This window comes from Xyrauchen texanus, chromosome 11 (genome assembly GCF_025860055.1).
Source record: "Xyrauchen texanus isolate HMW12.3.18 chromosome 11, RBS_HiC_50CHRs, whole genome shotgun sequence".
In the NCBI taxonomy this organism is placed as follows: Eukaryota; Metazoa; Chordata; class Actinopteri; order Cypriniformes; family Catostomidae; genus Xyrauchen; species Xyrauchen texanus.
The window spans coordinates 30290456-30307561 of record NC_068286.1 but is presented as its reverse complement, the minus strand read 5'-3'; the positions used below and the strand labels follow the sequence as shown (position 1 = coordinate 30307561).

Below are 17106 nucleotides of genomic sequence, written 5' to 3'. Positions count from 1 at the left end.
TTTACATCTTTTTTTTTTTTTTTTTTTACATTACATAATGTTAGCCAGCAGGTGGTGGCAAATATCATTTTTGAGTGTAATATGAGCCAGTTGGTGACGTGAAGTGAATCCATTAGTCATTGTTTTCATAGAATAGCACTTGTGATCGCTCATATTACTACTACATTACTAAAGCTAGGAAATAGCTTTAAATGGATTTAAACTAACAACTTCAGCATTAATGTTCATCACAGCTAAGGGACACAACAGACTGATTGATTACAGAACTCAAGGTGCTTATCTCTTACCGGAGATTCCACATTGGATACATACTGTTTAAAATAGTGGAGGACATTATGGTTTCTATAGGAAATGACTCTTGCGCACCGGCTACCGTGAAATAGAGAGGATGGCTATTTTACCACAGAGAAAGCTGATCTTCAGAAACTGAGAATATCTCTGCTTGGGTGTGGCAACAGGTGATCGCGCACACTCCATCTCTCTCTCTCTCAAACACACACATATCCCTTCATCCTTGTTTATCCAATAACTTGTTCAAAACAGCAAAAGCCGTGAAACTAATTCTGAAGTGACATTTTTGAATAACTAATGAAGGCTTTGATGCATCATTTGTTTTGAACCAGCAAAGGCAGATTCTGATCGGTCGTGTAAGAAAGTAGTTCCATGCACAAATGCGTTTTTAAGACCGAACTCAGTTTTTCCAAATTTTTTCAATTTACTTGTTCATTGAAATATTGTATACATAAGCAATATCACAATCGCAATCATGCTATATGGGCCTACACAGCACTTGCTGATGTGGGGCCATATCGCATGCTTGCTCATGTGATATTGCTTATGTATACAACATTTCAATATACAGTGTATCCAGAAAGTATACACAGCGCTTCACTTTTTCAATTATTATTTATGTTACAGCCTTATTCCAAAATGGATTAGATTCATTATTTTCCTCAAAATTCGACAAACAATACGCATAACGCATAATGACAACATGAAAGAATTTTGATAGAAATCTTTGCAAATTTATAAAAATAAAGAAAATCACATGTACATAAGTATTCACAGCCTTTGCCATTACACTCAAAATTGAGCTCTAGAGTCCACCTGTGGTAAATTCAGTTGATTGGACATGATTTGGAAAGGCACACACCTGTCTATATATGGTCCAGCAGTTAACAGTGCATGTCAGAGCACAAACCAAGTCATGAAGTCCAAGGAATTGTCTGTAGACCTTCCTCACAGATCTGAGGAAGGGTACAGAAACATTTCTGCAGCATTGAAGGTCCCAATGAGCATAGTGGCCTCCATCATCCATAAATGGAAGAAGTTTGGAACCAGGACTCTTCTTAGAGCTGGACGCCCAGCCAAACTGAGCTATCTGGGGAGAAGGGCCTTAGTCAGGGAGGTGACCAAGAACCCGATGTGTCTACGACTGTAGATGGTAGACCGCTTAAGTCTTCCGTGTCCCATCCAGGGGCCAGACATGGAGGTTCCAGAGGTCTGGGCGTGGTGCCAGAGGGTGCCCCGTCCCTGAGAAAGGAGGTCACTCTGACAGAGCTCCAGCATTTTAATAGTAATTTTTCACATTATTAATTTCCTGACTATATACTGTATATTGACTATATTTATTGACTATACATTGTTATCAGTTGAATGCCACTTTGGTGAAATCAATTTCTTTCCATAATAGCAAAATCGTCATGGTTACTGTTGTAACCTCCGTTCCACGATGGAAGGGAGGAGACGTTTTATCAATTGTAGTGACACAAGGGGTCTCTTCTGAGAGCTTTGCATACCTCTGAACTTGAGAAAAGGCCAATGTCAAGTTGGCAGAGAGAATTTGCATGCCCCGCCCCGGACATACGGGTATAAAGGGGAGCGGGGGAGCGAATATTAGACAGGTTTTCACTGAGGAGCCGAGAATAAGTTTACGCACATTACAGTGGTAGGGATAGTGATGTGGCAAGGGGAACACAAGACCTCGACTGTGCTCGAACCTGCAAGAGGGGGGCATGGCCTGGGTGTGATAGGCTAAGGGATAGCATCAACAACCTAATGAGCTAACCTCTGTTAGGAGATGGCATTCCCTTTCCGCTGTCAGAGCATCTAGAGTCCAGCGTGCATTCCACATGGATACGCAAAGCACGTACCAGACACAGCAACGAAGAGGTTGGGTCTGCCTCCTCCCGGGGCAGCTTTGCTTGCAGGTTCATGACCTAAACCCTAAATCAAGGATAAGGCTTTGAGCTCGGCTGAATCAAGCGGCTCGAAGGGGGGTCTCTGAAGGCCTGAGAGGACTACTAAGAGATCCCAGGAGGGGAACAGGCTTGGCCGGGAAGGGTTCAACCTCCGGGCGCCTCTAAGGAACCTGATAATCAAGTCATGCTTAGAATGGGACTTGCCATCCAATGTGTCGTGGTGGGCTGCAATAGCAGTAACATACACCTTCAAGGTGGAGGGGGACAGCCTCCCCTCCAACCTCTCCTGCAAGAATGAAAGCACTGACTGAACTGCGCATCTCTGCGGGTCTTCAGATCTAGAAGAGCACCAATTTGCAAACAGATGCCACCTGAAGGCGTAAAGCTGCCTGCGGGAGCTCTGGCTTGGTTGATCGTGTCTACGACTGTAGATGGTAGACCGCTTAATTCTTCTGTGTCCCATCCAGGGGCCAGACATGGAGGTTCCAGAGGTCTGGGCGTGGTGCCAGAGGGTGCCCCGTCCCTGAGAAAGGAGGTCCTTCCTCAGGGGAATTTCCAACAGGGGAGGTGCTGTCGTGAGGAGCGTGAGATCCAAGAACCAGGTCCAAGTGGGCCATTAAGTAGCCACTAAGACGCACACTACAGCGCGTCTGTACCTACGTTAGGGAGTACCAGAGCATGCAGTAGGAGTTGTCTTGGGGATGCAAAGACATCTATCTGTGCCGTGCTGAAGCGGCCCCAAATCAGCTGGACCACCTGGGGGTGGAGCCTCCACTGAGCGAGACCTGTCATGACAGCACTTCCGCCGTCGTGTTGCGGTCGCCCGGGAAATGAGTGGTGAGCAGTGACCTGAGTCACGGCTGACTCCAAAGGAGGAGATGGCGGGCGAGTTGTGGCGGGAGCGTACGCAGCCTTGACGATTTATGTACGCTACCGTGGTGGTGCTGTCTGAACGGATCAAGACGTGCTTGCCCCGAATCAGCGGGAGAGACCCCCACAGGGCAAGGAGTACAGCCATCAACTCGAGGCAGTTGATGTGGTGAGGCATTTGATGTGGCAACGCAGGCGGGGCCCCGTCCAGGAGCCAGCGGCTGCGTGCCCGTAGCACAAGGCGCCCCAACCCAGTTGAGAGGCGTCTGTGGTGACCACAACACGTCTGGAAACCTGCTGTAGAGGGACTCCTGTCCACAGAAAACAGAGGTCTATCCAAGGGTTGAAAGTCTGATGGCAGGAAGGGGTGATTAACACATGGTATGTGCCGCAGCGCCATACCCATCTCAGGACTCGAGTCTGAAGCCAGTGCTGAAGCGGTCTCATATGCATCGACCCGAGCGCCGTGGCCGAGGATGCCATATGCCCCATGAGCCTCTAGAACAGTTAGAGAGGAGCGCTGTGCCTGCCTTGAAGTGAGGGAGGCACCTGAGTACTGACTGCACACACTCAGTCGTGAGGCACGCTTACATTGAGACTGAGTCTAACTCCAAGCCGGGAAAAGAGATGCTCTGAACCGGAGAGAGCTTGCTTTTTTTCCAGTTGACCTGAAGCCCCAAACGGCTGAGGTGCGCGAGCACCTGTCTCTGTGGGCGCATAGTAGCTCTTTGTGAGTGTGCTAGGATGAGCCAGTCATCGAAGTAATCGAGTATGCGGATGCCCACTTCACGTAGCGGTGCAAGGGCTGCCTCTGCAACTTTGGTGAAGACGCGAGGGGACAGGGACAGGCTGACGGGGAGGACCTTGTACTGATACGCCAGAGGCAGAATGGAGACGTGAAGTACGCATCCTTCGGGTCTACCAGGTCTGCGAACCAGTCACAGTTTTTCTGCATGAGCATTCTGAACGGGAGTTTGTGTAAAGTCCGGTTGAGAACTCGCAGGTCCAAGATTGGCCGAAACCCACCATGGATATGATGAAGTAAGGGCTGTAGAGACCCTTCTCTGTCATAGATCCAACAGCAGTGCTTATTGCCAGTAGAGGTGAGTGGAACAGTGGTGAACTCAGCTTTGCTGTTGCACAACCACTTGGCTCCGAAGAAAAAAATCTGTCTGACATTCGCTCCCCCGCTCCCCTTTATAACTGTATGTCTGGGGGCGGGGCATGCAAATTCTGTCTGCCAACTTGACATTGGCCTTTTCTCAAGTTCAGAGGTACGCAAGGCTCTCAGAAGAGACCCCTTGTGTCCCTACAATCAATACAACGTCGAGTGAGTGACAGAAGGGGAACTATATATATATAAATGTATTATTATTATGATAAATTATAATAACATGTCTTACTATTTTTATAATATATATAGTATACTATATACTGTATATCTATTACAGACACTAAAGTCAGGATATGTCTAGGCACAATTTAGTTTGATTATTTCTACCTTTGCTGACAAAAAGATCTAAAGCTTTATATAAGTCCCTAAACACGTTACACTTTTATCTGCAAACCCCAGGGGTCTCAATGCAAACTGATCAAACTAGCATGCAAGACAGCAGTGTACATGTATGTGTTTTAGATATATGGAAGAATCTGACCTCTGAACCTAAAATATTAAACCTTTAGATGGTTATACTAAATCCACTGAGTCCAGACTTTATGCTCTTGTAATGCAAATGGATCAATAGTGTCTGTATTTGGGAAAACATCACTAGCGTGTTGTCTGAATTGTGACACTGGGATGCTTTGTAATTCTTGCCACATATTCAAGACTTGCTCTCAAATATACCGTAACAAGACCAACAAGATAAAAAAGAGCTTAGACAAGACACTCATGTAACACATAAAACAAAAGGAAGATCTAATATAATGACAAGACTACTAGAAAGATGGGCAGACAATGAGAGAGTGGTGTCCGTGTAAAATGAGTAATGTTACATGAAAAAATGGTTAACACTAGTAAGGGTCTTAAATAATCTTTGAGCACACTCACAGGTAAGCTGCTTTGCCCTCCTCAAGTTCTTTAATCTTGCCGCTGGTGGCCGTTTTCTTGCTGCAGAGTTTGCGGGTGATGCACATGAGCAGACCACAATGACGAATGAAGAAGCAGCTGACGTCCACAAGAACCAGCAGCAGAAGCAAACCGGCCACCCCGAGACCCACCACAGCTCCCAGACCCAGACCACTGAACAGAGAATCTGCTGAGACAACAGGTCAAACACACACTCAACAACTGCTGTACCCAACGATAAATGTGGCAAACAGAACTGAAGTTTGTGAATAAGGTTAATTCAATAATGATTCTCATTTGAACAGAAAGAAACCATGTCTTTCAAGAAAAGAATGACAATGACGTAATTTAAATATTTGTGCTAAAGTTTTGCCACTGTTAAGGTCTATCAAAATTTTATATTCTCAGTTAAAATACCTGTAAACAAATAAATATATACAAATAAGGGGGACTCTCAAGTCCAATATTCCAACAGACAACAGTGAAAACAACAACAGAAAAAATGAAACTACTACTGTTTGTAAAAAAAAATTATACAATTAAATCCAATCTACCTACCAGGGGCATGACTAGAGTCTGCCAAGATCAGGGGCTGAGCCCATGGTACATTTTAGACATAAGAGGTATAATGTGAATGAAGTTTTCTGAACGAGTTACCAGCCCTGCTAAATGCTTAACCCTCTTGCAAATAAATTTGTATTTGCTAAAAGAGTATATAATTCTTAGGACATTTAACCATTATTAATTATATAATAATAATAATAATGTATTTCTAAATGCCTGTTAAAGGTAGGTCACACAAAAATTTTAATTCTATCATATTTCTCACCCTCATGATGTCTCAAACCAATGTCACGTTCTTTCTTTCATGGAACACAAAAGGAAATGCTAGGAGGAGATGCATGTTAGTCTCAGTCACTTCACTTTCATGAATCAATTTTTTTAGACACAATATAAGTAAATGTTGACTGCAGCTGTCTTTCTTTCTAACATCATCTTTTCTCCACAGAAGTAAGTAATACAGAACGATTTGAGGGTGAGTAAATAATGACATCATTTTAATTTTGTACTTAACCCTTCCAAAAAAAAAAAAAAAACAGCCTAAGCTGGTTTGCCGGTTTTAGCTGGTCTCCCAGCCTAGTCAGACTGGTCTGTTGGCTGGTTTTAAAGGGGTTTTGATCACTTTTCAGCTATTCGGGCTGGGAGACCATCTTAAACCAGCTAAAACCATCTTAGGCTGGTCTAGGCTGTTTTAAGGAAATACTGATGTCCATTGTAAGTAAGACACTAATCATCAAGGTTGATTGATGATAATAGTTAAGGATAACAAATATTCAAGGTCTTAAACAATGAGTCAGAGGTCATAAATTTGATCTACTTCACAACATTTTATTATCTCTTCAAATTCCACCGACTACCAACCTTAAAATGAACAAGCATTTCTTATGATAGGAAAAAAATCAAATCAAAAGGAATTCAATTACAAACAATACAAAGATAATTCAGTTCTGTCATTTAAAACAGAGTATCACACCGTATAACTGTGGGTGCGGAGTATGTTTATTATTTAAAATATACATTTATTATATCAATATAGATTTAGATATATTTACAATAAGGATTTATAATAAGATATAATATGCTGTATATTATGTTTTATATTATATTAATTAATATATTGTCAAACTCAAAACCTCTGCCCTAGTACTTTATGAGAACCAGTAAAGTAAAAAGACCATTTATTTTAAGTTTGAAGGATTAGAGAATAATGTTTAAATGAAGATTTGTGAATCGGTTAAGAACAGCATCTTCATCAATGAAGTCAACCATATTCCTTTCATTTGAAAGAATTAGTTGTTCAGATGAGTTAGGCCCATAGTACTGCGTAGCCATGTGTAGAGGCTTCTCAGAGAACTGAGAGATCACTCACATAAGTGCAACCTGAAGTACCTGTCTTACAGACGGACCAACATCGCTGCATTTTCCCGAATGTTACCGAACAGCCTCTTTTACTTGTTTCTTGTTACCTCTTTTACTTACACTTTATATTCCATTACATAGCTAAATATCTTAAATATGTAAAATATGTATTGCTTAATGTTGTGAAATGTGATCATTATTTGACCATTTTACTTGAAAAAACTTTCACTCATGTCATAAGTATGCCTTTCCTCTCCCACCACAAAAAACGTAACAAAACAAAAAACAATTGCACAGAAACAAATGATAAACCACATAAGAGTGTGATACGACACTTTTACATTCACACGATACTTTTTTCATATTTAGATCATATACATAGAATTTCTGATCTTGACTTTAATTGCCTCCTGAGTCCTGAGCTGAACATGAGCAGTCTGGCGTGCTTCACCTTCGTGCCAACAGCAAACTAGACAAGTCGTATTCCTGTCAGTAATGTTTTTTTTTTTTTAAGATTTCGTTTCTTTCAAATCAGTTGTTGAAGCGAATCGTTGAAACTGAAAACAACAATAATAATAATTATTGAATGGAAATCTCAGAGAAATCTCAGAATTCAGTTGCACTTAATTCACCCCATTTGCACATTGCGTGGGTGATTTTGCCAAACCTACTTGCTCCTAGACTTAGCACATGCTTGCACAAAAATTCCAAAATTCCAGGACATTCTGCTTATGAATTATGGCATAGCGCTGCGCTTAACGATAGTGCTCTTAAAACAGGGTATCTGTAACAAACAACCAACCAAACAAACTTACTAAACTAAACTTTTGTAATTAGGTAACTGGACTTGACTGGACTAGACAAAACAAGACAAGACCATTTGCAACAAAATACAATCTTCCAACTGAAGACAGCAAAAAACTAAAACTAATTTAAACCAAAACATTTTGCAATAAAATCCAAAATTAAAAAAACAAACAAAAAACAAATTGAATCTCCCAACAACACAATTTTTTTTTTTAACTCAATTTGTCTTTTTGCAGACAGTTAAATGAACTAAACAAATCAGATTTTTTCAGATCCTTTGTAAAAGTAAACATTTTAAAATATAAAAGTATCTAAGTATTAAAACCTCTAGTTTGAGACAGCAAACAAAATTTTATTAAACCTTTATTGGCTTTTCAATAATTTCAATTCATAAATGTGACACTATTTATGATGTATTAGGCCATAGATCTCACACTCTTTCAAGCAAGCACTGATGTAAAGTGAGTCAACTTAAAGAGGAAATTATTTTGTAGTCCATCATAAAGTTGTTATGATATCTGTCAGTGGGGGAAAAAAATCAAATATTAACATACATCACGGTGGAAACATACAAATCTTGAATCGAGACCAGAGAACGCTCACAGATCCTGACAATACTCAAACCTTCATTTTACAGCTTATCGAGCGATTACGAGGGTACTGGCAGTGTCAACATGATGTTTATCTTTAAGAAGCTGAATGTCTATTAATGGACAATGCCTTGAGCACAAACAGAATGAAATGTTTAAATATGGGATGCCTTGAGTCACTGTCAGTACACTGCATATCTTCTTAGGTTTTCATTCATTCGCATCTTAAAGAAAACATCATGGAGCATCAAACACAAACTGAGAATCACAGCTGCATGGCATGCAGGACATTGGATAAACCAAACGTAAATCTTAAGGGCATGAGTCAAACTTCAAAGTGTTACATTTTTCATAACCTTTAAATGCCATTTCAAGACAGCTCCTTTATTTTTAAACCACTCACAAGTCAATCACTATAAAATCATTAAAGACAAGAAGAACACAGTTTAGAACACTTTAAAAATGTGTAAAGTTGTAAAGTTGAAAGCATAAATCAAAGAATGTTGCACATCTCTGTAGGAGTCCTACTTGTTTGAACTGACATTTGTGGACTTAATTGTGACTGTGGATAAATGTGGACTTTTATTTTAAGTAGGTGTGACTCAACACCTCCATTTCATTATTCTAATAAATTTGCTTCATCCATCCATCCATCCATTCAACACTTGCAGGTAACCATGGTGTCTTCCAGAATATTGAGTCGCCTAGTATTTAATACATTCTGAGCAGTGTCTAAAAAAAAAGGGAAATAACTCATTATCATATTTGTTGTCCTGTCTCTAAATTATGCTAATAATAATAACAACATCAACAATAATAATACTACATTGTTATAAATAATTAATACAAATAAATTACAGTATTTTTTATCCTGTTATACAGTACAAATTCATGCCATAAAGTAATGAGAATCCTGTGGTAATCACCCATAAAATTAGGCCATGTCTTTTTCTCAAAATTTTGGCCTTCCGTCCACAATGAGATGGTGTTTTTGTCAGCAAAAAACAGAGCTTTTTGTAAATGCTCTCTAAAGTGGATACCTTTGAAAATGCTTTTGTGTTATTGTGTGGACTGGGAAAACTGATATTTCTTAGTTGACAGTATTGTTATCTCTTTAACCAAAACAATCTAGATTGGGTCATGTGTTATTGGGTGATGTTGTGCCTGATATTAACTTTGATAGCGTTATTAAAGATAAATGTTACTTTGTAAAACATTCCCATTGCATTCCTTCAAAGGTGACGCAAAGTTTACTCTGAATTGGTGTCTGGTGATGGAACACGAGAAAAATGCCATTTCCACCATACATGCAATAGTGATTTTTGATGTGCAGTAGCAGAAGCACAAGCAGACTTACGAGTTTTCAAATGTTTCAGTGTGGAGAAGCAACGTTTGGAATACACTTGAAAAAACTTAAATGAAATTTTCAAATGTATCTGGATTCATGTAGATGTAGCCTTAATGAGAAGAATAAAACATAAAGAAAAATTACAGTAATGACAATCTGGGAGGAATATGTGCCTTATTCATTAAAATAATGTCAATGTTCAACTTCCTTTTTCTTTTTTTTTATCCATGAGATTAACCTGTTTGATACTCCATACATTTCCAGTAAAATGGTTTAAGTTTGTTTTGATATGTGAGGCAGCTTCAACACTTGTACATGTATAGCTGCTGGTCATCAAGAGATCTCCTCTTCAAATGGCATCAGCAAATCAAACTAACACGCTGCGGTGCATTTGATCTTACCCTCATATCTGCTCTCGCACTCAACTCCCGGACGCAGAGGTCAAGATTTGCTTGCGGCGTCTCATTTTCACTTTACCTGGAGACCTGATACCAGGCCTGATCTGTCGTTACATCACTTGAAAATTTTTGCATTTATCTGTGACTATGAATATGTATCAGAAAAGTTGCTATTGTCTGAGGGCTTAAGAAGTTCTTAAAAGGCAAGGCAAGTTTATTTATATAGCATTTCATAAACAATGGCAATTTAAAGTGCTTTACATAAAAATAATAAAGAAAATACAAGATAAATACATTTTAAAACCAATAAATAACAATACATAAGAATAAAGAGTAATTAAATAAATTAAAAAGTAAAAATTATTAAAGTAAATATTTTTTTTTTAAAGAATACAGAGTTATACTGTACAGTGCAATCATGAAGCACAGCTAAGCAGATTGTCAGTCGACTTCTATGTGCCTACTGTTGGAACATACCTGACCTCTTTTGGAAGCTGGTTCCAGCTGTGGGTGGCATAATAACTAAATGCTGTCTTACCTTGTTTTGAGATAACCCTTTGAATTTCTGACTGAATTGATCTGAGAAGTCTGTGAGGTTTACTGTATATTCACAAATATGTGCAATGTATTTAGGTCCTGGGCCACTGAGTGATTTATAAAGAGTAATAGTACTCTAAAGTAAATTCTAAATGTAACTGGAAGCCAGTGTAAAGATATGAGGACTAGAGTAATATGCTCAGATTTTTTGGTTCAGGTGAGAATCCTTGCAGCGGCATACTGAATGGGCTGCAGCTGTCTAATGGTCTTAACTGGGAAGCCTGGTGAGAAGTCCATTGTAGTAGTCCACCCTCCTTGTACTGAATGCATGAACAAGTTTCTCTAAGTCTTGACTGGAGAAAAAATTTAATTATCGCTATATTTTGTAGATGAATGCAGGCTGAATTAGTTATTGCTTTGATGAGACTACCAAAACTTAGGTCTGACTCCCAAATGACACATGATTCCTTACTTGATTGTTTTGTCTTTAGACCTTTGGAGTCAAGGTATGTTTTCACCTTGCAAATTTCGCCTTTGTTGGTTAATACAATAACCTCTGTCTTATCATCGTTCAACTGAAGGAATTTTTGGCACAGCCAACTGTTAATTTGATCAATGCACTGGCACAGAGAGTCTATGGGGCTGTAGTAATTTGGTGACAGGGCTAGGTAGATTTGGGTGTCATCTGCATGGTATGCAAATTGGTCCTTTTTCATAATTTGGCCTAGTGGGAGCATATACATGTTGAACAGGTGCAGTGCAAGAATTGAACCTTGTGTGACTCAACACATAATGGAAGTCCACTCAGATTCATAGTTGTATATATGTTCACATAGTAACCCTTCCCTTCTAGATATGTCCTGAACCAGCTGAAGACTGTACCAGAGAGCCCTACCCAGTTTTCCAATCTGTCTAGGGGAATGTTGTGGTCAACAGTGTCAAAGGCAGCACTGAGATCTAGTAATACCAGAACTGATATTATGCTAAATATTATTAAGTATATTTACTTAATATACGTAAAGTAATATATTTACTTTACAGCCCCGTCCCTGGGCTGAGATTCGGTCGGAAACCAGACTGAAAATAGTCCAAGTAGAAAAAGTTTAAAATTTCAAATATCGCTTGCTCACTGCAATCATTCATACATAACTGCACATTAAAAGTATGAGCATCATTGATGATAGAAAATCATTTTTTTGGAGTATGTCCTACTATAAAGATATAATATTTAGAGCTGTTGAAATTAACGCGTTAATGCATGCCATTCATTTTAAACTTTAACATGTACATATTTCTTTAATTGCGATAAACGCATTTACCAATTTGACGTTAGATTTTTTTGAGATTTTATTTAGCTCTGTGTGAGTTCTAAACACTGGTTGGAATAGAAACCTATTTTGACTGTTAAAAACAAATCTGGGTAATATTACACCCCAAAGTTGAATTTGTTTTAGAAGATTTTTTGCATTGCGATTTCATCATTTTCATGAACCTCTGAGATGGGTATGGACCTCGACCGGGGACATTAGTCTAATGCGCACACCAAAAATGGTGCACGCATTTTGTGTCAATGGTCAAGTGATGAGGAAACGACCTTTTAACTGTGTTTGGCTGAAAAAGGTGCATTCACATGACTCGCTAGAGTGACGCATCATAATTTTCCCAGCGCAGTGTTCCGCATCCGTCTTACTGGAAAATTAGGATAAAGTATTATTTACATGTTCAGTGCCAGAGCTAAAAGCAAAACAAAATGTTCTCTGCAAGCGTTTTTATGTGAAGTTATAATGCCACATATCATATGAATGTGGCTTCACAAATGCAGTAGCAAAGCAGATAGCCACGATTAATATTGTGGAGGATGAGAGTTTAAGAGATTTAATGCCAAATGAATTCTCAACCTATGGGAGTTCTTTCAATTAGTCAACCTCCCACTTAAACTTTGGAAAACGTACTTGAATTGTCTTTAAATTGTGGAATACTTTGTTTGGAAAATGTTTAAAACATTGTTGTAACAAATGATGCATTTAACAGGAAAATAAGTATATCGATAAATATAAGCACTTTTGCAAATTTTTCCAAATTTGCAATTAATCGTGATTTACTATGAAAAATCATGTGGTTAATAAACTGAAATCAATTAGAATATTACAATTAGTTGAAATATATTAGTATTGGAATATACAATGGAATATACAGTATGTTGAAAACTATCCATTAGCATCTTATTAGCAGTTGCTTGACTGCTGACCCTTCACTATGTACTTCATTGAGTTGTGACATCAAAGGCAGCTGACACAGGAAATAAAATGATTGAGTTTTAAATACAGAAAAAAGAAAACAGATAATAAAGCAGGTGGAAGATGTGAAGATGTGTGGTTTAGTAGGGAGGACGTGCATGTACCTGTGATGTCTGGTTTCTGAGGCATGAGGAACTGGAAAAACGTGGGTTCTGACAGGCCTTTTACGTTCCTTGCTGTGATTTCGACATTGTAGCGTGTGTTCCACTGAAGCGGCTGCAGCAAAGTGAAGTCATTCATGCCTGGAACCAACTTGGTCATCCACTGTTCCTCTTTATCCTGCACAGAGAACATAGAAACATTACCCTGTTGAAAAAAACAACATAATGAATGCCACCGCCATATGTTGTGTTTCGAATGCAGGGCCACAACACGAGATGCTGATGTTCAAACAAAGGTTTTTGACTTGCTTAATTCTCTCATCATTTACTCACCCTAATGCCATTCCAAACACGTATGACTTTCTTTCTTCTGCTGAACACAAACAAAGATATGTACGTCCATACAATGTAAGTCAATAAGGTAAAAATAAAATAAAAATTAAGATAATGGAATCGCCTTTGAAATTTTTTGTGATACTTTTAAAATGATTGTAAACTCTAGAAAATTTTAATTCAATGGCTTATTGATGAATAATGATACCGAGATTGAGTAAAGGGCAACTGTACAAAGTTTGAACATCATTTACTTGCACTGTATGAACAAAAACACCACATACATTCTTCAAAATATCTTCGTTTGCATTCCGCAGATGATAGAAATTCATACAGTATGAGTATAACTGTGTCAAATATGCGAGAATTGTACTTTTTGGGTGAATTAGTCATTTAAAGCCAGAAAGATTTCCATGGTTAATCAGTATTCACAGAAAAAAATAAACATACTGGTCAACCAGCTTCACCAACTAAGTTTTGCTAGTTAACAACATGGCCATGCATAAACCAGTCTAGACCAGCAAGGGAACTGCATGGTCTTATCAGCTCCAAAACTCTCAGCCTGTAAATGATGTTTCCAAAGAAGATACACATGTACTATCTTTTAAGCAGTTCCAATCATCTTTATCTAATCAGTGTGTATTTTCTGAATATTTTATTACACATTCATGAATATATAGAATCATATAATGAATATAAATTGATCCCTTTCGTCAGCATCTGTCAAATGGGAAGCAAGTCTTTTTTCTAATCAACAGCAGAACTCAACATCAGAACAATACAATTTACAATCTGCTTCTCAATTGGAGCATTTTAGAAAAGTACTTTAAAGAGATTTCACATTCCAATATTCTTAAGATTTTCAAAATGGCTGGAATCTGTTACGAATTCAACAACTTCAATGACATTTTCTCAAGCGATTGGTGGAAACATATTTATGCCTTGGTAGATTTACTTTACTTGAATCTACTTTTGTTTGACTTTTAAGGGCAAACTTGGGTTGTTCTCTGTAGTAGAGTAGTATGTAAGTGGAGGAACCTGTGGCAGACGATTTTCTTTTTCTGTCATCAGTTTTTTTTTTAGCATTACAATTATTTGGCATAAAGAAAATGAAACCAATTTTCAGAACTATTAAGATCCATCATGACATTACTTTCATGACAATTAAGCACATTCCTGGTCCAACATCTCATAACGGTAATTAATAAAAACAATACTGCAATACAATGTTTGTGTAGTAATCAGCATAAAGACAGTTCAAATAATGTCATTATGTATAAATACTTAAATATAATTCAAAACAATAAATCCACAACAATAAATCCACATTACAATAATGATAATGAGATATTTGTATTTTCCATAATTGTTTTTTTTTTTTGCATTACAGGACTGAGAACTGTGGGGGAAATTTGTTTAAAATACAGTAAATAAAATACAGCTTTGTAAAGGTTTAAAGTGTTTTGTGTGAGACAAACATTCAGGCCGAGTCTTTCCATTTTTTATAGCCGTGACAGAGAAGAAAATTCAGGCAGAGTGACCTCCTGCAGTTCCTCTGTGGAAAATGGAAGTTCAAAGCATTCCATCCCTCTTTAAAGAATCCTTTCTCTTTAAGCAAATGAGGTCGCAGCGTGTGCGCTTTCTCACCCCACACAAACTCACTGTACAACTGGAGGAGGAAACAGCATAATTCTCCTCGAAAACATCACAAATTCAGCAACCCACACTACTCGAGGCAGCTGGAATCCACCGCCCTGTCGGATAAACTGACCAGCGCACCAAAATCATCACAAAGATTAACATGATATTGTGTGAATGAGGCCAGAGAACACACTATGCAAGTACTCAAACGTTGACACTGAATGCTTGGCCAACCCACTGAAAGCGTGCTTTCCTGCTGTACACACTTAACATGCATTATTGTGTTACTGTGGTGGTAATAAACTTCAGTACTCAAGGGGGCGAAAGAGTTACCTTTAAATGTCTCTTTAAATAGCTAAAAACACGTTAATATTTTATCTAGCTTTAATTAACTGACACAGCACCAGTTGAAGTTTCTGAAAGTTACCTCTCAAAAAAGATAAATTTTCTTTCAAATTATTGCAGGTAAATATACACTTCATCAAGCAGTGTGTTCTTCACTATCCTGATATGGTTTTACTGGGTGAGATAGCGGTCTGAGAGAATAAGACTGAATCAGAAATCAATTTTGCTAACCCGGTTGGCTAGTTCACTGGAAAGAATCGACTCAAAAGCATGATTCATTCATGAATCAGTCACTATCAGATCTGATTCTACACAGCCAGTCGACTGCTCTCTGGGAAAAGTCTGAGTCCACAATTGTTTGAGTCTGGACCGAGTCCAAATGCTCCCGAGTCCATTACAATACGAAGACCATAAAAATATGGTCTCGAGATGAGTACGAGACCAAGTCTGGTCTTGACTGCTACAACACTGGTAGTTGAACAGAAAGAGGAAACTGACTATAGAAGACCGCAATAGCACCCCTTATGGCTACATGGAGAACACCGTCATGATTTGTGCTCTGACACATTTTGAAGGAAAGATGGAAGAAACTGAGCTTGTGTAGCTGGACGTATTTGTGTTCATGTACTTTTGTTGAGTTTTGAGCCTTAGGTGGTCAACCAATACGCACTATATAGAATACAATCATAAACAGTTTTAAAGGGATAGTTCACCCAAAAATAAATTTCTCTCATCCTCATGCAATCCCAGGTGTACAAGCTCCAAATATCACATAAAAGGTACTTAAACTTTGATCTGTTTCTAACCCACACCAACTGAATTTTTTCTGAATATATGGATTTACCCACTGGAGTCTAATGGAATACTTCTATGTTTCCTTTATGGGCTTTTTGAAGCTACAAAGGTCTGATCACTGCTCATTTGCATGCATTTGCATTACATGGACCTACAGAGCTGAAATACTCTTCTAAAAATCTTTGTTTGTGTTCTGCTGAAGAAAGAAAGTCATACACATCTGGGAAGGCATGATGGGGAGTTAATGATGAGAGAATTTTCACTTTTGGGTGAACTATCTCTTTTTCTGTGGGCTGTACCATCTCACACCTGCTCGACTGCTCATCCTTTCAAAGTATATTCTTGTGAAGACCCTGCACAGTGTTAATCCAATAACAAATCGTGAATGAGCCGTTTCAGTGAGTAAATGAACTTCTTCTTTGTGAGTCATTAAAAAATCAGCTCATAATATTCATTTGTTTATGAAACTGACTATTATGTTTGTGAATTTGTCTATGTTGAATATAAGTGCAGGAAACACAACCAGAATATTTTTGCATTCAAGAATCACTAATGGAACTGAACATCATGGAAATCATAAAAAAAAAAAAAAATCTAATTCAGAACCAAATCTCGATTCCTATACTCCTATACTATTCTCGCACTTATAGTTCACATATTGCAAGAAAAGAAACACTTGTAGTAACCCGAGTGGTCAGGGGCATAATGCTGATACGTCATGGTTCAACACTTATGGAGTTCAAACATACAACAGTTTGGTTACCAACCCTGAGCTTTTAACCAGTCAGCCACATTACCCATGTTCTTCAGTGGAAGTTTGATGTGTCAGTTTTAACCACCATTGTTTTGTTCATG

General features: G+C 38.5%; 1 protein-coding gene across 1 annotated transcript in view; it reads right to left on the bottom strand.

Annotated features, from left to right (window-relative positions):
• The window catches only part of LOC127651341 (neural cell adhesion molecule 2-like), a 356390-nt gene that overhangs the window by 16597 nt on the left and 322687 nt on the right, over positions 1-17106 (bottom strand). The window contains exons 15-16 of the mRNA XM_052137120.1: positions 13141-13315; positions 5122-5329 (exon numbers count right to left, since the gene is read on the bottom strand). Of these exons, the coding sequence (XP_051993080.1) occupies positions 5122-5329; positions 13141-13315 (383 nt within the window). The remainder of the gene's footprint in view (positions 1-5121; positions 5330-13140; positions 13316-17106) is intronic.